Source organism: Apiospora marii, assembly GCF_038362585.1.
Source record: "Apiospora marii strain CBS 49790 chromosome Unknown utg000009l_segment0_segment0, whole genome shotgun sequence".
NCBI classification, from domain to species: Eukaryota; Fungi; Ascomycota; class Sordariomycetes; order Amphisphaeriales; family Apiosporaceae; genus Apiospora; species Apiospora marii.
Window position 1 is genome coordinate 1,879,721 of NW_027117381.1, and position 24,300 is coordinate 1,904,020.

The window sequence follows — 24,300 nt, forward strand, 5'->3', positions numbered from 1 at the left end:
ATTGAGGATTTCGGGCCAGCAAAATACACTGCAAGAGTGCTGCTGTTGCCTTTCTCCGGTAGTTGCTGGCATACTAAGTTTTGACGACAGCCCGATTAGATCAGGAAGGGACTGTGGTCGTTGATGCTGGTGGGTTGCGAACGTTTCTAAACTTTGCGTGTCCCAAGCCAGGTGCAATCGACACCCCACGGGGGTCTTTTTGCGGAGCACACCCTCTCTTGCCCGTCGACGTCCATCCCATACAACAGAAAAGAGCCAAGGAGTCTGGGGGCAGCTTACCTAACATGCTCTCATGTTGGTAGAGATACCTGGGTAATCGTGTCAAACATTCCTTCGTTGTGCTGGAGAAGGAGCATTGCGATTGTTGCTCTTCAACGAGGAATCCTAGTGGCGTTTTGTGTCATACACGGTTCAACGGCAGTACACTAATTCGGGTGGTTATACCAACACCAGTAATAAAGTTATTGAATTGATGGGTGACCCGTTAAATCGAGTGCCCGCGATACCAGTAGGGACAAGTCTTCACCCGAGACATCAAGAGTGGCGTTATTCGTACGGGCGTCACATACCCAGCATGGCCGACCTGAATCACAAGTGTTGAATGAAAGAAATGCAATATCTACGTGCACCATATGTTAGTTAGTGGAAGCTTTCGTTGTGGCGTGAATGTTGCAGGTGCCTTTTTGACAGTGCATGATGACTGTTATATCCCGATGCCATTGTTAGAGTTCACAATGTGGAGTGTACCACAGTACTGAAAAAGTAGAGGCTGGATCAAGGGTTATATTCAGCTGAATCAGTCGTGGTAGTGTACTTTTCTGAAGCAAGTAGATGCGTTTTGGAGCGAATGCTGGGTGTGAATACGCTCATCCATCGATGACCAGCCTAAGCGTTGAGATTTTACTCGGTATGTTGCTTGACAGTTCGTGTCTTTCGTCTAGATAGTGATGCCGGAGCCTCGATAGTGAAGGCGAAGACCGTCGTCGGCACAGCGGCATCTTCTTTCTCCGCAATCTTGTCGCTACTCGCCTTTTCAAGTGCCTTTGTGTCGGTCCCTTTCTTCTCATCCTCAGCTTTCTTGATAACGTTACCATCCCCATCAACTTCGACAACAACTTCCTCCTTGTCGAGGCTGCCATCCTCTGTGTAGATCCACATCTCATGCAGTTCACCCCTAAACAAGCCGACGATCCAGACAGCAAACACCACACCGGGTACCAGGTATAGAAGAGCGGGCTGAGCATGCTTGAAGACGAGAAGCATCAACAGCGTCACCATCATGCCGAGTAGATAGCCAGTCATGGCAGCATGAAAATAGGTCTTTGGGAACCTCGCGGCCTTCAAAGCAGGAGTGGTAGCTTCAGTAGTTCGCCAAAAGAATCTTCCAAGCCCGGTAGTCCAGAACCAGTTACCCCATTGGCTCTTTGGGTTCACATAGTCGGGCCTAACGACCATGGGCTGTGTCTGTGTGCTGGTGACGACCTGGCCAGAGTTCTCGTCTGTTGTCTTGAGATCAATGGGAACTTGCTTCTTCTGACGGTGATAGTACAGGAAGTGATCGAATCGTAAGCATAAACCAACAAACATGCCTGGGACAACGATGTCACCGAGACCAAGCATGCTCGCTTTCTTTGGGCCCTCAAATACTAGCTTGATGGGTACATCGAGTTTGGTAGCCACTGTGACCATATATGGACTGTCATGGGTGTCAGTAATTGTCTCCTAACAACGGGATTAATAGCCAATACTCACGTGTAGAAGACCATATAGATGTCGTAGAAGAAAAGACCGAAGAGGACACAGCTGCCGGTGGTGAAAGTAGTCGGGGACATCATTATGATACCTGCATAGGAGAAGGCATAGCCCATGATGTTCGACAGCATCACAGACCCTGTCGTGTGGTAGATTATGTTGGCAATAACAGCTAGGACCACCCCGAGGATATCAAGAAACTTGACGTGGAAGCTCTCCTCCACAAAAGGGAGAAATGTGAAATTGACTTTCCACTGCTCCTGCATTATAAGTCGGAAGACCCATAGGGAGGCTGAAAGGCCCGGCTGCTTCATCTTGGAAAGATAACCACCTGGCAATGGAGACTTTATCTCTGCGTCGTAGATGTGCTCCCCCGACTCGGAAATTCGATACTGAGACCGCTTGTGGTTGTCAAAATGGAATAGGCTTCCATCATGGGCTCTCCACACCTCGGGAAATACCATACTGAACACAAGCTGCAAGCCATCTGAGAACAATTTCCCCATGCTTGCTAGCGACATGACGGAGAAGTAGACACCGAGTATCTTGTTGAGAATGGCAGGATCCTCGAGCCACTTGATGAGATAGTAGAGACCCACGAGCACCATGGCGGCCAAGATGGGAAACATAATGGCATCTGAAAGCAACAGGCCCTGGACATATTCGTCTTCACTGCTATCGTCGGATTTCTTCCCATGTTTGCCCTTCTTCTTCTTGGGCAATCGAGCGCTGGGCGGACGTCGGAGCGCAGCTTGTGAAGACACATAGATGCATGCCATGGCAGAGCCTACAATGCGCGCTTCAAGGAGCAGGAAGTCGCGGTTATTCCATATAGCCGCTGGCCATTGAGATATGGATTCTACCAAGGTGAGGTTGCCGGTGAAGCCCAAGCCTTCGGCTGCAACAGGCGAAGTTGCATTCGCCATGGTATGGGATTGTGGGAAGCCAACCTGGCCAAATGGGTAGCAATGGCTGATTCGGAACCCCAGAGGACGATGCAAACCAGGATGCTAACAGATGCAACAAAGACAAAATTGGGCAATGCTGAAATCTCGGAATCTGGAACTCTGTAGGTGGCGAGAGGACGCCTTAGAAAGGCCTGATAGGGAAATCTTTTATAGGTAAGTACCTCAGGCTGCGAACTTGACGGGCCTGTCAAGTTTCAAAACGTGGCCAAGACAGGAAAGACCAGCTTGAAGGACCTGCTTTGTCTAGGCTGGAAAGCTGGAATTTCCTAAACCCGGAATGATTGCTTTTCTGTGAACAGACTGAAGGATGCGCAGTAGATGTAGGTAATTCAGAAGCTCAGTCAAATTTAGCCACCCAATGTTTGTGTGCTGGGCAGAAAGAGCGAGATCTCAATGACGAAGGGTAGCGATGGTTTTGGTCTGAATCATTCAGCAAATCAAGTGGACTGGAGTAATTGAGGATGCCGTAGTCTCTGCGCGCAAAAAAGACGTGGGTCTATTGTAGACGCAGAACGTAAAGAAATATTTGCCGTGAATATATCGTAGGCTTCATGGAATTGAAGCCAGTCATCAGTTTGCGCCTACCTGTCCGTAATTGAAGTTCGCGGTGCATACCTCTCATTCAGGCGGCCCTGTAGCCTTGCAGCTCAGATAGCCCCCTAACTTAGTGCGCTACATCTTTAGCGGGATGTCGTAGCCCACCCCGTCTTCCATTTCTGCGCCTGACATTGAATTTCGTCATTCAATTTTCCTGTCGCGACTGGACCCCTGCCAATCCCATCACGACACTCGCGCCTAATTTTTGCTACTCTCGGGGAGGTGATAGCGGCACGATTTTGAGCCTCAAAGCTGGTACGGTACATGCCAAAGGTCACAAAAACACAGTGACTTCACCACAACAGTCAGGTCATTCCTGTTACACACAAAATTATAAACTGCATCTACAACCCCCCAAAAACTAATACAAAGGTTCCGGGTTGCGGCAAACAGCATCACCAGTCTTTACCTACCTGCCTGCCTGTCTATCGTCCACGCGCTTGAGGCCCTCACCCACCCCTTCTCCAATTCTCCCCAAAAACACCCCCCTCAAGATGGCAACCAAGAGCAACACCGTGCTCCTGGAGACGACCATGGGCGCCATAACCGTGGAGTTGTACCGCGACCACGCCCCGCGGACGTGCGAGAACTTCGCGCAGCTGTCGCGGCGGTCCTACTACGACGGCGTGATCTTCCACCGCATCATCCCGGGCTTCATGGCGCAGACGGGCGACCCCACGGGCACCGGCCGGGGCGGCAGCAGCATCTACGGCGACAAGTTCGAGGACGAGATCGCGCCCGGCCTGCGCCACACTGGCGCCGGCGTCCTGAGCATGGCCAACGCCGGGCCCAACACCAACGGCAGCCAGTTCTTCATCACGCTCGCGCCGACGCCCTGGCTCGACGGCAAGCACACCATCTTCGGCCGCGTCAAGAGCGGCATGGGCGTCGTCAAGCGCATGGGCCTCGTGCGTACCGGAGCTGACGACCGGCCCGCTGAAGAGGTCAAAATCCTGCGGGCCAAGGTCCTAGAGGAGGACGGAGGCGCCGACGAGTAAGGATGTATGCAGCACGGTGCGACTGCCTTCTCCAGTAGCATGATCATAGCCGAGAGCTGCGCAGTAGACCTGGGCAACACTGATTTACAACAAAACGAATCACATTACGAGTTGACTGTTGTCATATGGGCATAGTTTGGAGAACTACAATTTTGATCACCATAAGCCGGCGTTTGGAGTACTTTGTAGAGGAATGTGTCACGTCCTGGGCTAAAACCAGCAGAACGGTCACATCAAAAAGGATGTTCAAATTTAGAGCGGCATCGCCAAATTCTTCCCTTTCTTTTTAGGGTTTAAAATGTAATGGCTGATCTTGAATGTTACATATGTGCAATGACGCCTTTATAATACACGCTCAAGTGTGATGATGAGTTCTCGTCTCAAAACGCCGTTTTTCCATGATGCAAAAGGTATGCCCAACCGAGTGACCGCCGGCATGACATGGCAGTCAAAAGCAACAAACCCCTGAACCCCAAATTCATGCAGAGATGTCGCGTAATACAGAGTTGTAGTTGAAGGTGATGGCATCGCTGTGTCACATAGACATGCAATTGCCGAGACGTTCGGGGAAAGGTGAACGATATGGATGTGTAAGGCGTACTATACAACAGGCGGCGAGGATAGAGTACCCGAGCTTTCGCTCTCACCCTCGTCACCTCCGCCGCCACCACCGTTGCTCTTGGACGTTTTGCCATTCTTCGTGTTGCCCGGCGACGAGAGCAGCGGCTTTGAAACGCCCAGTTTGAGTTTCTTGGCTGGACTGGGTGCTTTGGAGACCTTCTTCTTAGGTGCAACTTCCACGGTTGAACCCTCGGCGTCGTCGTCGTCGACCTTCTGCTCAACGCTCAACAGAGAACTGGTCTTGACCTTCTCCTTCTTCGGTCCGGGCCCACTGCCACCTTTTGTCTTCAAGATGACTTTCTTGGTCGGATTTGCAGCGCTGGGCTTGAGCTTCTTTTTCTTGTGGGCATCATTGTCCGTATCATCGTCGTCATCCACTTCGTCGCTGTCCCGCTTTTTATTAGGACTGCTGGCTCGAGATCCAGGCAATGGAGTACCCTTCTGGCTGTTTGGTGGTGTTCCGTCGCCCTGACTTCCATTGTGGGCACCATTACTGCTTCCGTTACTAATCTTCTGCGCAGCTGCGCGACTGGCATTGCGACCGCTGTTTCCGATGCAAGATCCCATGTGGTTGTTCAATCGTGTGACCAGGATGCAGCGCTTGCACTTGACACATGTGGCTGATGGGAATGAGAGCACGTTCGGTGGCCGCGATGCAGCACCTCCCTTGCCACCGCCTCCCTCCTCAGGCGTCGGTGTTGCGCCGGGTGTGTCTTGGGGTGTTGTCTCAACCTTCTTCTCCATATCCTTCTTCTTCTTGCCCCTGCCCGGACCTTGAGCAACCCATGTTTGACCGTAGATATCGTAACCGGGCTTGTCGATGTACGGGTGCTTTTTGCAGTATATTATGCTGGGATCTGGCTTCCTCGCTCCCTTCCCGTCAGTCGGGTAGAGAAGGCGCGGTAGGTGACATCTGGGGCAGAGGATATCTTTGGTCGTTTCCAAGGGGTTGCCCTTGAGCAGCGTTCTGCCCTCGTCGTAGACTGCAGCGTCTGTCTCTGCCTTGATGTCGGGTCTTGACTCGGTAGTGAGCGACGAGTCTGAGGCGTCGGAAGCCAGCTTCTCGACACGGATAGCAGCTGTCGCAGCACGGGCAATCTTCTCGTCTCGGTGTACCTTGATCAACAAGTCATGGACAATGTTGTATAATAAATCATCAAGAACACTGTGTGCCTATATAGTAGCAATGGGTGGTTAGTCACGGTTTCGTCACTCAGCCTTGTCCAGCGAGAAGAGCGCACACGCGTGCGAGTGTATGCGGTGCGGGTGATGCCGTGGGGCCATGTGCAAAGCAGGCAGGCAACAAAGTAGCATGATTAGGTTGCAGGTAGGACAAATGGTAGTTTGTCACGTTTAGTAAGTAATGGGAAAAGGAAGGGAAATACTTACGAGCTTGTCCATGTTGCCAGCATCATCAGCGGCCTTGATGATGCCAGCCTTTCCCGTGTTGGGCGACGACGACATTTTGCGACAGATAGCCAAGGTTGTGCCAAAGGACCGTCTGTCGATGAAATGAAGTGATCGGTTGGGGGGTTTGAATTCAATGAAGATTTCCAAGCCTAGGTTTTGAGCCGGGAAGGTTAACCAACCAATCCAATCGATAACGCCAACTTGATACTTACCGGGGAAGAAAGGCTGAATTAGGTAGTATGTAATGTAATGTAAAAGTGGTTGGCCTAACCTCGAGGCGGCTCAGCACTCTGCACAGACGGATTGGATTGCTGGAGCTGTTTGCTGCTGGCCGAGGGCAATGGATGGGAATCCTTCCAACGGCGAAATGACAGAAAAGATAGCCCCTGTCAGAAAAGAAAAATAAACCCGACCGACTTCTATTCTGAGAACATGTGCTGGGCTCCGGGGTCCGCTGTCAAGTGACGTGACAAGATTGGGTTGGGAATAGGTTAGATGTAGGAAAGAGACTCTGCTTCGTCTTTTGGCGCGCGCAAGGGTCAAACGGAGTCAGGCCGGTCGCGCTGGAGTTAGTCGGGCGAAACAGTAAGTAAGGACGAACCGATGGGTTCAATTGTTCCCACTAGTATCGGAAGCTGCGTTGGAAGTTTTATGCGCCCTGTATTCATCTCCGGGGCTCTGTATTGTAGTTGAGTAAAGAATCGGTAGGAGCTGATTGTTGTAGGTAGCGGTTGATCGGGACTTCGCTGACACGCTGCTTGCTGACGGTGGGAAATTGGCATCAGAAAAGAAAAAAAAAGTCTCGTGAGCCCAAAGAACAAGCGAATAGCCTGCATGTTCTGCGCCCGCCGAATAGCAACAATCAAAAGGAGCGGCTGCCTGCCTATGAGACTGATTTATGATATATTGCTCAGTCTGCACACACGCGATTTAACCAGAGACTTCCCCAAATAGTAGCATGTTGAATTATATTCATGAATATACTCGGATTTGCTTCGTTTACCAACAAGACCACTTTTCCCCCTTACAAGTGAAATAAGACCTTTTATAGGGCTCGCTTCCTATACACATTAGGTAGGTATTACAATATGATCGAGATAGCGGAAAGAGCTGCCATTGGCCTCAACTATCACTGAATATACATAAGCCTCAGAACTATGGTAGCTTGTCAGAAATTGAATACCAGGAGATGTTTAATCGTTAGATTCCTGGAGTTTTCGTAGTATACTATATGATGTCAAGGTGTCACTTGAGCAGTGTAAGGAGAGAGGATCGTACATGACCGCAGAGCCTACCTCACTCAAACACCTGAAAGAGTAGTCTGGTACAGTAGGGGCTCATCCATGCACAGCTCCTGTCAAGCATGTTGCTGTTTTCATATGCGTTCAATACTGTCAAGACGTGTCATGTCGTGCTTGTCAAACTGCTGTTTCGAAGGATTGCAGTATATACTTGGATGTAATCCAATGTCGACGCACCCGCCGATCCGGCCCCTGGAGCTTGAGCTGTCGGGTGCGAGCCTACGTAACCGGATAGCTCCGCCCACGGCCTAAATAAGGCCTTTTAGGCCTGCCCGCGCTGCGAACGATGGGGCGACCACTGACCCGACGACTCCACGAGGCCTAGGCCCAGCAACCTCGAGCCGCGCAAGCCAAGGAATTCTGGCTGCATGCCACTCTCATGATCCAGGCTAAAATTAATAAGGTACCATCCATCTAGAACTTCTTTCTCTTCTGACGAGGAAAAACAGCTACAGTTGCATTTCATTTACCTTCCCTTCTTCGGTCGGCCTATACTTCTCTTCTTTCAAGGCCTTGCACCCTTTCTTGAGCTGCCACTCGTTCAGCTCCTCCTCGTCTATAACGGTTACGTACAAGCAATGTCGCTCCCTTCGCACAATGGCGGGCAGTCGTCGATCCGGTCATTCTTCCAGCCTAAACAGCCCACGTACGCTGCCCCTCCATCCGCAGCCGCAACATCACAACAAGCAGCAGCCGCTCCCGCCCAGGTGACAGCCCAACAACAATCGTCGCCGAAACTCGTAGCAGCAGTCGACTCCCCCGAGGAGGCAGCGACACCGCCGACCGTCGCGATCCCCGGGGCGAAACCGACCCATCACCCCAATATCACCATCTCGCCGATCCTCCCGTCGCACATCCCGTCCCTGCGCCGCATCACCGCCCGCCTGCTCCCCGTGCGGTACTCCGACTCCTTCTACGCCGCGCTCTCGGACCCCGACTCGTCGGGCGCATTCTCGCGTGTGCTCCTCTGGACCGACACAGGCGACAACAAGCCCACTGTGATCGGCGGTCTCGTCTGCCGCCCCGAGAAGCTCTACCAGCCCCGCCCCGACGAGCAGTTCATCGACGCGATCCCGAACGCCCTGTACATCCAGTCGCTGGTGCTGAACGAGCCGTACCGGCGGCTGGGGCTCGCGGGCGCCCTGCTCAACGAGGTCTGCGGCCTCGCGGGGCGCGACCCGCGCTGGGCCTGCCGCACCGTCTGCGCGCACGTCTGGACCCAGAACAGCGAGGGCATGGCCTGGTACCTGGCCCGCGGCTTCACGCGCATCGACCCGCCCGTCGACGCCTACTATCGCATGCTCACGCCCAACGACGCCTGGATCGTGCGGCGCGAGATCGGCGGGGGCTCCGGGGGCGTGCTGGACACCTTGCAGCAACAGCAACAAAGCAGCAATGGCCAATCGGTGGCGCCACCGACAATGAAAAACGGAAGCGCGACCGCATCTAGAGCAACGCCGGCCGTGTTGAGCTTTACGAATTCATCGTCACCACTACCGTCCCCTAGCGGCCCTCCCCCTCCCCCTATGGGCAGTGGCCCCCCGAGGCCCGGCCCGCTCCCCTCCCCGACATCGTCCGGCCAATCGTTCCAGAACGCGCGGCCCGAGACCGAATGGAACGACCTGCCGGCCGATATGTCGCGGACCCTGGCCGTGCCGAGCAGTGGCGTGAGCTCGGGCGCCAGCTCCCGGAGTAGCTCGACTCTGCGAAAAAAGCGAGATCGGGCTTACCCGGCGGCGGCGTTTGGAGCCAAGTAGTACAGTAGAGGCTCTGCTTTGTACAGACTTAATGGGATATATTTACATACATAGCTACTCTGTCGGATCAAGCGCTGATCTGCCCATCCGAGGTTGATGAATTAGAGGTGTTATTGGGGAAGGACGAACCAAAAAAAAAAAGAGGCAGTATTAATTTGAGCACTATTAGACGTTTTTTCTTTATTAATTATGTTTGGTTCATTTAGTGAAGTTGTATTAGACATGACTAGATACTATAAATTCATACTCCTATACTTGTATATCTATATAATGCAATATAATTAAAAGTACTTTCCTGGTCGCAACTATCACTAGTGTTTACGTTACAATTTCCAGGCTTCACGACATTTAGTGAGGAACGAGAATATGGTGTTGAAGGTTCATTTTGGTAACAATATGCACATGGTAGATAGAGGACCCTGTCCGAATTCTTATGCCTTTCCTTCCTTCGCCAGTATATATCACTTTGAAGAGCAAAAATAACCCCCCAGACCCCAGAACTCCGTATCCGTGCATGTGTGCCTAGTGATGGCTTTCATGAATGTCATCAAACGCGTCTTTTCCACGCGGTGGTTCTTGTTCCTCCTGTTCGCGCATACAGCTTTGTACAGTATGTTCAGTAACGTCGAAGGGGTTCTTCTAGGCCACAGTCGACGAACTGCCGTAACCGGGGATCACTGACGATACCTTCTCGGCGATGCTGGCCAGGATGCCGCCTCCCGAGTGCTTCTCCATGCCGGCAGCAACGAGGGCAATGAGGGCGGCTCCGACACCACTGCCATCCTTGGCAATGCCGATGCGGATTCGCTTGGCGCCCTCGGGGCCGATACCCTCGATGACGTTGAAAGCCTCGTAGATCATATCGCGGAAGTACGGGTAGTGCTCGACCAGGCTTCCGTCGACACCAATATCAATGGGCTCATCTGATTTGTCCTTGAGGAGACCGCTCTGGATCACGGTGGCACCGATGGCGACTGCTGACAATCGCGCGGCACGTCGTCCGACAGCGTATGCAACGTCCTTGAAGGCCTGCGCATCTTCCAGCGAAGCCGCATAAACCTTGAGCTCCTTTTCGAGTTCCTGACGCAATGTCACGAGGTCAGGTGTGCTGTCGGCTCCTGCGATGGAAAGGATCGAGCTGTCAAGGCCCCATTGTTCCCTGATTGTTGAGTCGGGGCCAATGGTGGTGGTAGACTTCCAATCATTCTGGCTCGAGTTCTCATCCTTGAACAGCGAAATGCTGGGGTTTTGGAGCATCTCAACGACCACAAGACGCACAATCTCGCCCAAGAACATTCCCGAGACTCGCTTCTCAAACATCTGGATTCCGGGGTTCACACTCTTCTGGTCGAGCAAAATGTCGTAAGATGTGTTGGGGAGGACGTTCAGCTGGTTGTCGAAAGAGCCCCACTCTGTGTTGACAACCATGTCGCCTGATGCCTTATCGTAGTCACCCACGATGGGCTTCTTGATGTTTGCCGCCTTCTCGACGTAGGCGCCGTTGGTGCCAGTACCAAAGATGGCACCCAGCAATGTGCTCGTCTTGCCAGGTGATGTGTAGGAACGAGCCATGAGAGTGCCGACTGTATCGTTGACCAAGGCCGCCACCTTGACGGGGAGCTTCAGCTTATCCAACTCGACTTGAAGGAGGGCACAGACATCCTTGCCAACGGCGTCGGGAATGTCGAAGCCCTTCGTCCACCGGATCAAGGTGCCCTTGTTGATGCCACTTTGCTGGACGGGGAAGCTGAAGGTGAAGCCTAGCCGGAAGGTGTGTTCGTCCTTGTAGCCCTCGGGGGTGCTGACGGTGTTGCGGCGGCGAATCCGTGTGTCGAAGTAGTCTTCGTGGTGTGCCCGCAGAAACTCCTCGACTTGCTTGGCCAGGAAACCGAACAGATCCTCTGCCTTCTTCGCCGTCATGAGCTCTTTGGGAATGGCAACTTTGTTGTAGGTGAGGTTGAAGGTTGTGTCGCCATTGAGGTGAATCGAGCATACTCGGAAGTTTGTGCCACCCAGGTCGACCGCCAAGTACAAGCCCTAGATGTTATGTTCAGTCAGGCTGGATTTCGTTTGTACGTGTTTGGGAGGCAAGCTCACCTTCTCAGTGCCGTTGGGAACGCCAGTGACGTAGGTCGGGATCTGGCTCATGCTAGTTCCATCGTGCTCCAACCCCTCGTCTGATAGAAAAAGAAATGACATGTCAGTAAAGGCGATCTAGGATTGGCGAATCGAGGAGCTTACTCATTTGGCGCAGGAACTCCTGCACGCCCTTGTTGACATCCGCATCTGTGTAGTCGAACTGCGCCGTGATGCGCTTCGTCTCTTCAACGAGCGCCATGGTGCGTGGTCTGGATATGGGAGGAGCAGTGGGAAAAGGTTGGGGGCTTTCACAGACGGGCTCTTGAACGACGACTGCTGGGGGAGAAAAGGCAGTGCGAGTAAAGGGTTGTGAGGTAAATATGCGTGAATAATGAGATTTGGCGTCGGTGAGAAAGAGTTGGACAACCTTTAAGTATGGAGGGGAACTAGTCAGCACTTCAAATACTTCACTCGGTATGCTGGGCGATGTGTGTGTGACGAAAGTCGATGCGGGGTGTGGAGCAACAACCAGGTTGCCCTGGAGCTAGGTGGAAGAGTAGAGGGGCATGGTACATAGGTAGGAGCAAGAAAATAACTCGTGTGATCGTGGACTGAGAGCCCAACTTACCAGGACTAGAACGAGGAAGGCCAAGGAAAACAAGTGAATGAAGCGCAACGAGCTCTGGGTTGCTGGCTCGCCCTGTCGGGCCTTCTCATCTTGAGGAGTAATTTCGGAGCTCTTGGTGTCACAACCGGCTCGAGGGTGAGGGTTGTCGCGCCATTCGGCGCCTGGCCAGCGTTGGGACGACAGCTTGACGACGGGGGGTTGAGGGACCAGGGAGAATCGCGGGGCTCCTCTCTCTCTTCTCCAGTGGGGATATCGGAGTGTCCCAGACTTGTGGATGGTAGGATTGCTTGCTTGCAGCTGGCTTTCCTCGTGCAAGCCAATGCGCGCCCAGGACAAGCAGCCGAACTTCCCTAGGCCTATAACGGCTGCAGCCAATCAACGGCCTCGTTTCTTGGGCTTTTCCCCTTAAACGGCCCTTCTGCGTTCGATAATTAAGCCGGCGTCGAGTCTCAGCGGAGTTGGAATGAGGTCATTCGATCCACCTCGCACGAGAAAAAAAAGTTCGCGGGCCAGATCGGGTACGTACTGGCCGTCCAAAGTGACAAGGTGAGCAGCTGCGGCACCGCGGCATGCAGATGTTGGCCAAATGTCGTAGGTACCGGGCAGCCCGAAGGAGCGGTTTTGGCAAGACGAGGAATCTCCTCCACCTGCCCGTTTGATCTTGACTGCGACCGGATGTCCCTTCTGGAAAGAAATCCCCAGAATTCCCCAGTGCAAGCGATTTACCGGGGTTTCAACATGAGTAAGGAGGTAGTAAGCGGTTTGGTATAGTAATGCCGAGTCGAGCTGAGATTTGGCGGACCCGTGACCTGGACTGATTTCTCGACGATTTGATGGGCTCCCGGAAAATGAAGGATACGTTACTCCGCTCCAGTCCGAATCACTAGTAGATTATGAGGAGAGAATCGTGCTGCACTAATTTCGGGACGCAGGTGACAATGGCAACTTCACGATCCTTGACCTAGGATGAGCAGGCCAGCCTCGGGATCGCAGATTGCGGCGAGGAGGAAATCCAAATCGGTAAGCGGCTTCCCCGGGGGGTTTTGCAAGTCGGAGTCAGATCGTGAGATGTCAAACGATGCACGCAAGCACGCCGATGAGTTCAAGCGAGAAAATCGAAAGACTTAACGATACATCATTCTATGAAACAAAATGGGCAAAGGGGACCTGGGTTGAGTAATAGGTTCGGGAGAAAGTGAATACAGGATCAAGGCGCTGGTCATCAGGACACACGGGCTGGGGGAGAAGAAGTGGCCACGATGACGGTGAACGAAATCGGTTGAGAAGGTGGGGTGACTATGCCGAGTTGGAATCGTCCAGCCACACAGGGAATTGATCGGAAGGAAGAGGGGGATGGTCACGATCGGTGCCTCAACTTCAACATTTGGAACAGCTGTTCCTCCCGTCAGTCATTATAAGCTGCAATGTGAGATTACAAACGGCGTACATTAAAAAGGAGGTTCTTCAGACTGGAGGTGCAAAGGGAAATGGGCAAATTACAGGAATTATCCTGGATATCATGCAAGATAGGAGAAAAGCCCCATCGCAGGGTGGGAAACTTTACAATATTATTATCTGATTGCCCTTCTGGACGATTCGTTGGCGTTTCGCGCGCCTCTCTTATTCGTAATGGGAGGAGCGGGTCTGGCCAGGTAAAATTAGAGGCAATGGAGGGAACAGCCGTCGAGACTGCGACAACTGAATCTCCCTCCCTCCCGCATTGGTATTCCCAATACATTTGTTCAATTGGACTCAATCCAGTAGTCAACTGCTCCTACCAGCCAATATACTTGCTTTAGTTCGCTCCTATAGGCAGATCCTTTGTTCGTCTGTCCAATAGAATAACACGTTCAAATCTTCACCGTGTCCACTTCAAGTAGCCTGCTGCGCTGCCTGCCTATCCCGAACTCCAAGTGCCAAGCATGGCAAGCTTTTGTCCTTCATGATTTACCCAAAACAAATCAACCTAGCCAAGTGTACATAAATTCGAATTGACGTAATGAATCTGCAACTTCTGACGATAACAAATATTACCATTCACTCAGCTCCTCTTTCTTGTTACTGAAGCCTTTGTGTTGCCACTGACTGCCACTATTGTCAGCCCAGACCAGGGCGGCTTAAATTAGGTTTATTCCCTTGACCGCTGAATACTACTTAAATAATAGAACTACCGGATTAATTAAATTAAATTATTAGATTTTATAAGTTTAGCTTAAATTTAATGGTGAAACGTAAATAGGTATAAATAGACCTTAATTTAATTAAATAATAACGATAATAACGTTAACTTTTCCTTTTTTACTATATATTTATTATTTAATTTTTTAAATAGGAAAAAGTAAAGCTTTAATACGTTAGATTTTATATTATTTCTAAAAGCATTTACTTATTAAATAGAAATTAATATTACACTTTAAATAACCTTAATGTATATAACGTTAATTTTATCCTACCTTATTAATTAAATACTCTTATAAAATATTTATCTACCTTTTATAAATAATATATTATTTTTCTCTCCTTATCTTATATTATATATATTACTTAATATATTATTTAAGCTATTTCTTACTCTTTTTTAACTCTTTTAAAGTAATTAAAACTCCTACCTCCCTTTACCTCTTAATACTCTTTTTAATTACGGTATTCGATTTAAAGTAATTAAAGATTAAGTTAATAAAATAGTAATAGAATCGGTTATTCTTAAAAAAATAATAGTTTTAATTAAATATAGATATTAATTAATTATATCGATAAAGGGTTTAATAAATTAAATATATATTAATAAAAGAGATTTTTAAAAGAGAGAAATTAATATAAGATCTAATTTACAGTTTAATATAGGAATATTTAATAAAAAGTTAAAAGTTAAATTATATTATTCTCTTTAACGTAGCTTTTAATTTTTTTAATTAAATTTAAACCTATATTAATTATTAATATTAATACTATTTATATAAGTATTATATTTATTAATTATTAAAGGAATTAATAATTCTTTCTTTAATTAATAATTAATAATAATATTCTTCCCTTTTTTATTTTATTTAATTAATATAAAAAGAACCTTTATAATTTTTCTATTAATAAAGGATTTCTTTAAATACTTTTAAATTTTAATTACGATCTTTTTTCTAAAAAAAATAATAGAAAAGAAATAAATATTATTATTATTTTTAAATATAAATTATATAATTTCCCCTTTAGGGGTAACCTTTTTTTAAATGGTCCCTTATTTTAATTTATTACCTTTATTTATAACTTTTAAAGTTAAAAACTTTAAATTAATACCGGAACCTTTTCTAATATATATTATACTAATTATATCGATATCTATCGATTATAAATAGTAGAAAAGTCGAATTATTAAATAAAGGTTATTAAGGAATACGTAATATAAATAGTCGAAGGAGAAAGAAGGTAGGTTTTAATAAAAGCGAATAATAATAAATTACATTAAAATTAACCTTTTAAAAATAGTTATTTTCTTATTTATTTTAAATCGTTTTAAAAGGGGTTATTTTATATCGGTTTATATACTATTAATTAATGTAAGGGTAATATTCTTTATTTTTAAATAGTTAAAGTTTAAATAACTTTTAAATTTAAAGTATTAAATCTATTAAAAGAAATAATTAATATTTAAAAGAATATAAAAAAAGAAATTATAATCGACCGATTTATATTTATATTTAATTATATTATTAAAGTGAATAAAATAAAAAGTAATAACTTTATTAATTATAAAATAAATATTAAATTTCTATAAATATTAATTAATTATTAAAACGTAGTTATTTTAACTTTTAATTTTAATAAAGGGAGAGTATATTACTCTTTCTTTTAATATAAGCCGTAACTTTCTTCGTTTAATAAAGATATTAAAGGGAACCGAGCCGATAATATTATTAATATTTTAAATATAAAAGTTATAATAAATTTAACTTTATTAATCCTTTAAAATATATATAGAAAGATCGTAATAAAGAGTATATATTATAATCGATTAATAATTATTTAAATAAAGTTTAATATAAAGGCTTATATATATAATAATAATAAGAAATAAATAAAGTTTAAGAATAATTATTAATAACTTTATTAAGAATCGAAAGTATTAAAATTAAGGCTTATAAGAATACTTTATAATATATTTATTAATTTATTTAACCTATTATTTAATAAGTTAAATTAGAAAGAAAGAAAGAAAAAATTAAAAGGTTTTTTTTAAATAACCTTTAATAGGTTCTTTTAAAAGTATAATATTATTAAAGGTAAATAGGTAAAAGGAACTTATAATCTTTTAATTAAGCTTAAAAGTATCTTAATGGTAATTAATAATATATTAATATAAAATAGATAAGAAATCGATCTTTTCTACCTTAATCTTTCTTTTTAATTAATTTAATATATTAATAAACTTATTAATCGATTTGTTAATAGAAATATCGTTAAGTTTATTAATAATCGGTTAATTTCGAACTTTCTCCCTTTTTAATAATATATCGATATATTCCTCTTAATCTATAAAGTCCTTTAATTTATTAATATTAATATTATTATAAATAATATTATTAGGGTCTAATTAAATAGAAAGAGGCTTAAAAACAAGTTTAGAATTTATTTTAAATTACTTATTAAAGTAATATTAAAGCAGCTAAAGTAAAACCCCTTAATTAAAAGAGTTTAGAAAACATTATAAAATCGATGTTTAATTATATAAGTTAATATTTTATTTTTAATATTTAATATTTTTATAATAAAATATTAAATTAACTTAATTTTAATATAAATATAGTTTAAAATAATATAAAGCTATAAGATTTATTATATTAATTAATTATATTATTAGGGTTAATATCTTATAGGGTAAGACATTGTTATACCTGCTGTTCTCTACTGTTTGAACAGTATTCAGCGGTCAAGGGGATAACCAGATTTTCAGTTTGGGGACAGCCATTAATACGGAGAAATGCATGTACCATAACATCTAGTCCTACATGCAACAAAACGAAACTCTTTACGAGCACCAGCCCTTGTGCGTCGTTTTCTTAATAGTCACCTAGCTCACTGGGTAAGGTAACGTCGAGAGACGAGAAAAGCAATCAGCAGCAATGATGCACAAGTGAGAAACACGTGGTTTCGGTGCGCATCGCCTGTCCACCTGTCATTAGTCACACAGCAACATGATAGATTGCCAACACGCCTTCGTGTAAGGAAAGCACGAAAGAAAGAAGATGGGGCTTGCTGGCTTGGGATCGGCTTACCTTCAACATCCAAGCTATGGGCGACCACCACAAACACGTTGAGCGGGAACCGCAGGATACTGTACACGCGACCACGGATCCCGTCGTCGATCAGCTCGCTCTTGAGGTGTGCCATGCTGGGAAAATAGGCGCCAATGCAGCCCTCGAGCAGGCACAGTGCCCAGAACAGGAGGTGCTCCTGTTGCAGCATTGCGGCCAGCGACAGGCAGCAGGCCACCATGAGCGTCACCGTCATGAGCGTGCCGGTCGTGGTCTGTGCCGTCTTGACCGAGGTCTGCAGCGTGAACATGGCCGATCCCATCATCATGGCGCACATGAAGCTCGAGAAGATGAGTCCGTATGGAATGTCATCTTCGGCTGAACCTGATTGCAAACGGGCGCTCTTGAGGGCCGCGGACCAGAAGAATATGAACAGGTACATTGTGCCTTCGAAAAAGCACGAGGTTATGCCCAGAGACAAGATCTTCGTGTCGCCTACGATGGCCGAGAGGCCACTCTTCAGATCCTCCCACGAAGTCTGCTCTATCGATCTTGCACCGTAATTCTCGTTCTAAGATAGTCAAGGTCAGACTCCAGGGTCATCATATCCGTGGTAAGGGGGGATTCCGATTTCCCATACCCAAATTTCCGAGATCAGATAAGCCGCGCCAACGCAGCAGAGGCCGGCCGCCATGAACGGCCAGGTACGCGTGCCGGAATGTGCAACGAGGACGTCGCCAAACACACCAGAGGCAATGGCAACCACACAGCTCAGCGTGGTCATGTTGCCGAATACGGTGCTCAGCTCGAGGCCGGTCGTCTGCAGACCCTGCTCGTGATACGTCGAGATCATCCAGGCCTCGAACACGCTGAAGAGCAATGTTGTCGAGACGCCACCCGTGAGACGTCCGAAGAACAGGACTGGCAGGCTATCGCTCAGCATGGTCAGACAGGTGATGATGTACAGGCCGCAATACACTAATGGGTTGCATTTCGTGTCAGCATCAGTCTTCTCCATCTTACCACATGGACGACTCTCGAGGCCCTACAATGGCTCACTCTGGCCTCGAGTGGCCAAACTGTACGAGCTATAAACTCGCTCCGAGTACGGTATCGGACAGGATGCAGCCACTTACAAAGACACGCTCGTTTCCGTCCAAATCTATCGGCCAACCCGCCAGCAAACGAAGCACTGATTCCTCCTGATACGAAGCCGGCCGCATACAGAGCTGCAACCGTCTTCTCCGACAAGTTCTTCTCGTACTTGTATATGGCGTAAATGTAAGGGCCCTGTCAGCAATGGTCAGCAGTTTGTCCAAGCTCCACCATTCGTCACCAGGTGTGCGCATACCTGAAGCCAATCCGCTGCAACAGCGAGCAAATAGGGCAAAAAGAAGCTGAGTTGGAATCGTCGGGCAGCTCTTCCATCGGGTCTCTTCTCTGCGGCCTCAAGGTCTTCCGAACCAGCTAGCGAAATGTTGATACTCTCCTTGGTGCTAGTATCGCTGCTGCTGTTGTATTGTCGGTACAGCAAGTAGCCATTGGTGGCCACAAAGACCGCCAAGTTCAGCTGGTAGAAGTCCATCTCGACAATGATTCTAGTGGGGGAAGCATGAAGCAAAGGAGGTCTTTCTTCTTCAACACTCTCTGGGAACCCCGCGGTGCTAATGAGAGGGAGCTTTGGGAACAACCGTGAACTAAATGAGGGCAAGCACAAAGAGCAACTAAATATGATACAAGCTTGGTCAGTCTCTCTCGTTCTCTTCTGTCGTGTCCGTTGACTCAGGGGGGCACCATAGAGCTAGCACCGCCCCCAGCTCGCACAAGTTGTATGATTCTCTAGGGTTGACATTTTTATTGTCTCACTACAAGTTCTACTCCTGTCAGACGATGCATTTCTTACATTTTTCTGACGTCGTGAGGTCAGTTGAAAGCTTGTCTGCATTCCGATTGCGGCTCTGCACTGCACCTTGGGGGCAGTCGGCTGACTCATATACTAGTATATAACTTCATGATGTTTCCCACTCGGGTCATTATGATCATTTGGGGGCGGCCTGAGATGGGATAACTTGGCTCATAGCGGATCAATAATATGCGGTTGGCATCAAAGTGTGCTGGGCCTGTCTGAGTCTCGTACACAATCAGCAGTTGGACACCCTCCAGCTGATCCTGCAATTGAGCAGAACAGGTACGCGCCGTCGAGTCGCATTCGATCCAGTTACCCCAAAGGGGTATCAATTTTCTAATTCAGTAGTGGCGTTGCCTAGCCCCTGATCCGTGATCCTAGGGATATTCATCTGGTAGCACTGTGATTGAGACATTGTCTGTCCATTCTTTACACCTCTGCCTCCTTTATCAAGGGTTAATCTAACTCAAGTAACTCAGGTGCTCTTGTCGATTATTCGCACCTCCATAAGCTGAGGCATTCTTCAGCTGTCTGTAGGTGGTGAACATACACAGCACTACCTACGGATCTTCCCTTTCTCCTCTTTCACTCTCCCACTTCTTTTCGTCCCTCAATTGTAACAAGTCTCAGCGCACCTAGCCCATCGCAGACAATTCAGTTGCTCCTGATTCCAGTATGGCTGCCTCGAGACTGCATTACATGCTGCTTGCAGCAGCATCGATCCTGCTCTTCATTGGCATTGCTCATCAGCATGATCAAGTCAGGGAAACATTGAACAACGCCTGGCACAAAGGCACTGGCGCCGGTAGCGGCGGCAGCACTGGTAGCACTGACGAGAGCGCCAGCACAGAGCCCGAGGGCCATGGGGTTGTTGCGCCTCCGCCGCCCAAGGCGGCTCCTGATGCTGCCCCCGGTACACCATTCGTCGCAAGGTAAGAAGTCCATTTCCCTGTCCAGGCTTGGTCGAGCTGATATACTCACCATGATGAATTAGCGACGCCCCAAGCTTCCACGAGATCGCTTTAAAGCACGGAACAGACAAGGTGACGACCCATCAGTATTGGTTCATGTACGACAAGTACTTCCCTGCCATCCGCGGCAAGAAGCTCAAGATGCTCGAGATTGGACTTGGTTGCGACATGGTAAGTACCAGTTCTCCACCCCCGGCTCCCCTATTACTCGGCGACTAAAGCTCTCACTGATACCTTGAAAACCAGAACTATGGCCCGGGCAAGTCCTACTACACCTGGCTTGAGTACTTCCCCTGCGTCGACTTGTACTACATGGAGTACGACGGCGCGTGCGCAGAGAAGTGGGCAGCAGAGACGACGGGCGCCACCATCTATTCCGGCGACCAGGCCGACAAGGTGTTCCTGCAGAAGTTCATCGACGAGACGGGTGGCAACTTCGACATCATCATCGACGACGGCGGCCACACGATGAACCAGCAGCAGGTCTCGCTGGAAATGCTCTGGAAGATCGTCAAGCCGGGCGGCTTTTACTTCATCGAGGACCTCCAGACGTCGTTCATGGGAGGCTACGGCGGCGACGGCACGGGTGGCAAAGACCGCAGCAAGCACACCATGGCCAAGTACATCTATGAGCTCCTCGACGACAAGCTCGAGGGCGACGGCAAGCGGCACGCCATGAGCGCTGAGATGCGCGGTATCGACTGCATGAGAGAAGTATGCTTGTTCCACAAGAAGGAGGAAGGAACCATTTAGATTTCAGGGGTTAGCCAGATACGATCACGATTGCCGAGCTTGTAAGAGAACGGTTGGTATAGCATTGTCTGGGGGATCAAGGAGGCGATCCGGTTAAAGAGGCCACTGCTGTTGTATAATACCTATCTATACCTGCTGATTTATGACTTTCCAAGTAAAATCAGTTCCTTGACTCACCACCTAAGCCTTCAAATTGTGATGCCTGATCGAGACAAGAACTGGCCCAGTTCTTCATAAGTATATAAAACCAAATAAGCCTTTCTTCGGGCTCTAATGGCTTGACTCCTCACCTGGTGCCGACTCTTTCGGATTGGCATCAATGGAAGCTGTGTTTGATACCGCCAGCTGCACGCAAAGGGACAAACACCAACGTTATGGTATACATAACAGGAGATCACGTTCTTATCAACCCACATCAAGACGTGTTCACAGGCTCTCTTCCTGGGATCTAAGTGATCTGTTTCGTATCTACCGGGCTACGTTCTCTTGATTCATGGTAACGTGACCAAATCCAGGGGCAAAATGCTGCTCTAGACCAGCATTTTCTTGCTCGGCTCGTCTTAGTCAGACAGTGATGGCGTTGCTTATCATCGGGCTTTGATGGCCTCGACCCTGACTACTTCAGTGGCGTTAGTCAGTCTTCTGTCATGTGCAATCACCTACCTGCCAACTACATGTGTGAAATGAAAACATTCGGGCGGCTAATTCGTGGATATGTCCAGGGCGCAATTACAACCGGCAGGGGCGCGCCTGACCCTGAATTGCCCCATGCAGTTGATACTGCAGGTAATAAGGAGAGTTGCGTCCGTTCCCGTTGCCACGATATGTAGTTGCATTGCATGTTGCCGGCGAGTCTCGATCCCACTTAGCGCACAGCTTCCGCCCCCAACCAGTAATTAAAACCCGTTTGCGGCTTGTCGTGCAGTTGGACACCTATCGTTGGGCCAGACGGTTTGGGGGCTATCGCCAGATGTGTCAGGGGAGCACACCCTCCCCCGGAGCCGCCAGCGAGCCATGTGGCAAATTCTGCGGCATCGTTGAAACTGGCCTGCAAGATGACGCCACTGCAGGTCTCGTCTAGGAGGTAGGTCAAGCGCTTTAATTTGACTGCATGGTGTCGAGCTGAGCAGCCTTTTTACGCCAGATGCTGGAGTTTAGATCCTTCAGCACACGCAATCCGAGCTGACGCAGTCTTTGCTGTTGAGTGGCTCGAGATTTCAGGCGTCTGGATGACATATACTCTGTTTGGGTGCTGCTCAGTGAAGGAAGTCTGCAATTTCCTGCACTTCGCACCATTACGAGGAGTCTGATCCCTCCGGATAGCTTACCTAGTGAGAGTCGTTGTAGGACTTGAACCGCGCATAGACTTGCTGCAAGGCATTTGAACGCTCATCGCAGCCCACTAGGTTACTACCCCACTGCAACGAACGAACAAGTGGGAGGGTGGGAATGGAGAGTGCTGACCCCTGCCAGACTGCCACGCTCGTCTATCGCTGGAGGCAGGGAGGCTCAGCAGCCCAGCCTCACCCATCCTGGTCTGTCAGGGTGGAGAGCTTTTGCTGCCGAAGGAACAGAGTTGAAATCAACATGCTTATCGATTGAATTGAAAGGTGGGCGTTCGATCAAGATCCTGCCCAAAAGGGCAAACTGCGGGAAACGAAGATTAGGCATCGCATGCAGAGACAATTGCATTGTCGCTGGTTGCAATTCTATGGATGGAGAATAGTTGAGGGGGCGTTGGGCATCAAAACCCGGGGCAATGGCACGAATTATCTCAACAAGAGACGACGATGTATTCTGTGGCCCCTACCAAAGCACCACTCACTTGGATTTTGACCACCAAAATTGCCTGTCAACCATTGGCGCATGCCTGTCGACTGTGATCTGACAGCGGGTTTGTGTTTCTTCCACCCAGAAAGATTCACAATGTATATAATCTCGGTATCTATACTTATAAATGTGACTTCTATAGATCAAATTCATCAGGCACCTTCAAGATGATGCGCATCCTCCCCACATTTGGCCGTAGGTTGTTTTTCAGCTCATGAAAGTGGATTCATAGTAACCTAGGACTCCGACGATCACAGCAGTTCCGGAGAATATTAGCTTGAGATTTCAACAAAAGATAGGATCCTTGCGACGGACTATGGCTCGTCCACCCAGGGTAATTAGTATTGATCTATTGAGTTGTGTGTGTGTGTGTGTGTGTGTGTCGTGATATGAAATTCGCCCTGTCAGTACCACATGAAGACTGTGAAGGCGGTGAGACAATTGGAATTGACAAGTACGGCATTGAAACCCATCATTGACACATCGTACATACAGTAAGCTGGACTAGGAGAAAGAGCGACTTGGCATATCGTTAAACAATGAATTCAAGATCAAGCCCCTAACAGCAAGCACTATGTAAGGATTCCTCCCAGTTTTCGCCTGGTTATACAGATGCATATACTTCTTCCCCAACGCTGTGGTTTGATAGAATGATGCATGCTCTCATCAATGGCGGTCACCACTGCTGCACATATATCGTGTGTTGATTCGGTTACCTCATAATGTTCCATCGCTGCAGGTGCCCTGCCGCCATTGATGTGTTGTTGAAGCTTTTCTAGGGGTGCGATGACCGATATCTCCACCGATTCCGGCTGAGCCTTCACCACCTCTTCGCGTGAAGTCGCACCCCGAAAAGCATCGATTTTGATGAAGTGTTCAATTTGCTTGCAAAAGGGACCGAGTCCCAAGTGCTCTCAGGCCTGGCAACCCCGCCAAAGGGCCCCTCTCCAGGTGCTCAGCCTTACTGTGAGCACCGATATGGAACTAAGAACACTGCCCGACGACCCGATGTTCTTCGCTCGCTTAGCGCTGTCAGCTCGAATCAGCCACAACGACCAACGGGCCTGATTGCCTGGGGCCAGGTATTGTGCATCGAGGCATCGCATCGTATCCCCATTGACCCACATGCCCGTTCCCTCTTGACCTTTGTTTCCAGCTTCACTGCCACAATTGACGCCGTCATTCGTGCAAGAATGAGATCAATCGTATCATGGAAGGGAGCAGACGAAGGAGCAGAAATAGACTGAATGAATGCTGTATTGTCGCACACTCACACAAGTACCCTTCTTGCTCATCGCTCAATCGTTTCCATTAGACTGAACTAACTGCACAGATCGCGCCAGCTCCTGCGTCTTGCTATGCAGTGCATTTCACTCTGCGTCTAACTGCGTCTTGGTTGCATTTTTCGTCCAGGGCCAAAGAAAGAAGGATTCAGCGCCGCCCACCAGCCAGACGCTTATTAGCACTAGTCCGTTTTCTTTGA

At 48.0% G+C, this 24,300-nt stretch overlaps 7 protein-coding genes across 7 annotated transcripts; 3 read left to right on the forward strand and 4 right to left on the reverse strand.

Moving 5' to 3' along the window:
* Positions 1–900: 900 nt before the first annotated feature.
* On the reverse strand, positions 901–2,678 carry PG985_012140 (iron/ascorbate oxidoreductase; the record flags this gene model as incomplete). Its single annotated transcript, XM_066831907.1, has 2 exons — positions 901–1,696; positions 1,753–2,678. 2 exons carry the CDS (start codon positions 2,676–2,678, stop codon positions 901–903), a joined length of 1,722 nt encoding a protein of 573 aa, XP_066679957.1.
* Positions 2,679–3,811: 1,133 nt separating this feature from the next.
* PG985_012141 (uncharacterized protein) lies at positions 3,812–4,315 on the forward strand (the record flags this gene model as incomplete). Its single annotated transcript, XM_066831908.1, has 1 exon — positions 3,812–4,315. The coding sequence occupies one exon, from the start codon at positions 3,812–3,814 to the stop codon at positions 4,313–4,315; it is 504 nt and encodes a 167-aa protein (XP_066679958.1).
* Positions 4,316–4,915: 600 nt separating this feature from the next.
* On the reverse strand, positions 4,916–6,400 carry PG985_012142 (uncharacterized protein; the record flags this gene model as incomplete). The annotated part of the gene is made up of 2 exons (XM_066831909.1): positions 4,916–6,109; positions 6,326–6,400. 2 exons carry the CDS (start codon positions 6,398–6,400, stop codon positions 4,916–4,918), a joined length of 1,269 nt encoding a protein of 422 aa, XP_066679959.1.
* Positions 6,401–8,225: 1,825 nt separating this feature from the next.
* PG985_012143 (uncharacterized protein) lies at positions 8,226–9,404 on the forward strand (the record flags this gene model as incomplete). Its single annotated transcript, XM_066831910.1, has 1 exon — positions 8,226–9,404. One exon carries the CDS (start codon positions 8,226–8,228, stop codon positions 9,402–9,404), a length of 1,179 nt encoding a protein of 392 aa, XP_066679960.1.
* A 639-nt stretch (positions 9,405–10,043) lies between these two features.
* PG985_012144 (uncharacterized protein) lies at positions 10,044–11,742 on the reverse strand (the record flags this gene model as incomplete). Its single annotated transcript, XM_066831911.1, has 3 exons — positions 10,044–11,441; positions 11,502–11,581; positions 11,646–11,742. 3 exons carry the CDS (start codon positions 11,740–11,742, stop codon positions 10,044–10,046), a joined length of 1,575 nt encoding a protein of 524 aa, XP_066679961.1.
* A 5,442-nt stretch (positions 11,743–17,184) lies between these two features.
* On the reverse strand, positions 17,185–18,942 carry PG985_012145 (uncharacterized protein; the record flags this gene model as incomplete). The annotated part of the gene is made up of 5 exons (XM_066831912.1): positions 17,185–17,267; positions 17,379–17,928; positions 17,998–18,335; positions 18,494–18,647; positions 18,709–18,942. Coding segments are annotated over 5 exons (1,359 nt in total), but the record flags the coding sequence as incomplete, so codon positions are not given.
* A 996-nt stretch (positions 18,943–19,938) lies between these two features.
* PG985_012146 (methyltransferase domain-containing protein) lies at positions 19,939–20,987 on the forward strand (the record flags this gene model as incomplete). The annotated part of the gene is made up of 3 exons (XM_066831913.1): positions 19,939–20,195; positions 20,258–20,405; positions 20,481–20,987. 3 exons carry the CDS (start codon positions 19,939–19,941, stop codon positions 20,985–20,987), a joined length of 912 nt encoding a protein of 303 aa, XP_066679963.1.
* Between the last annotated feature and the right edge of the window lie 3,313 nt (positions 20,988–24,300).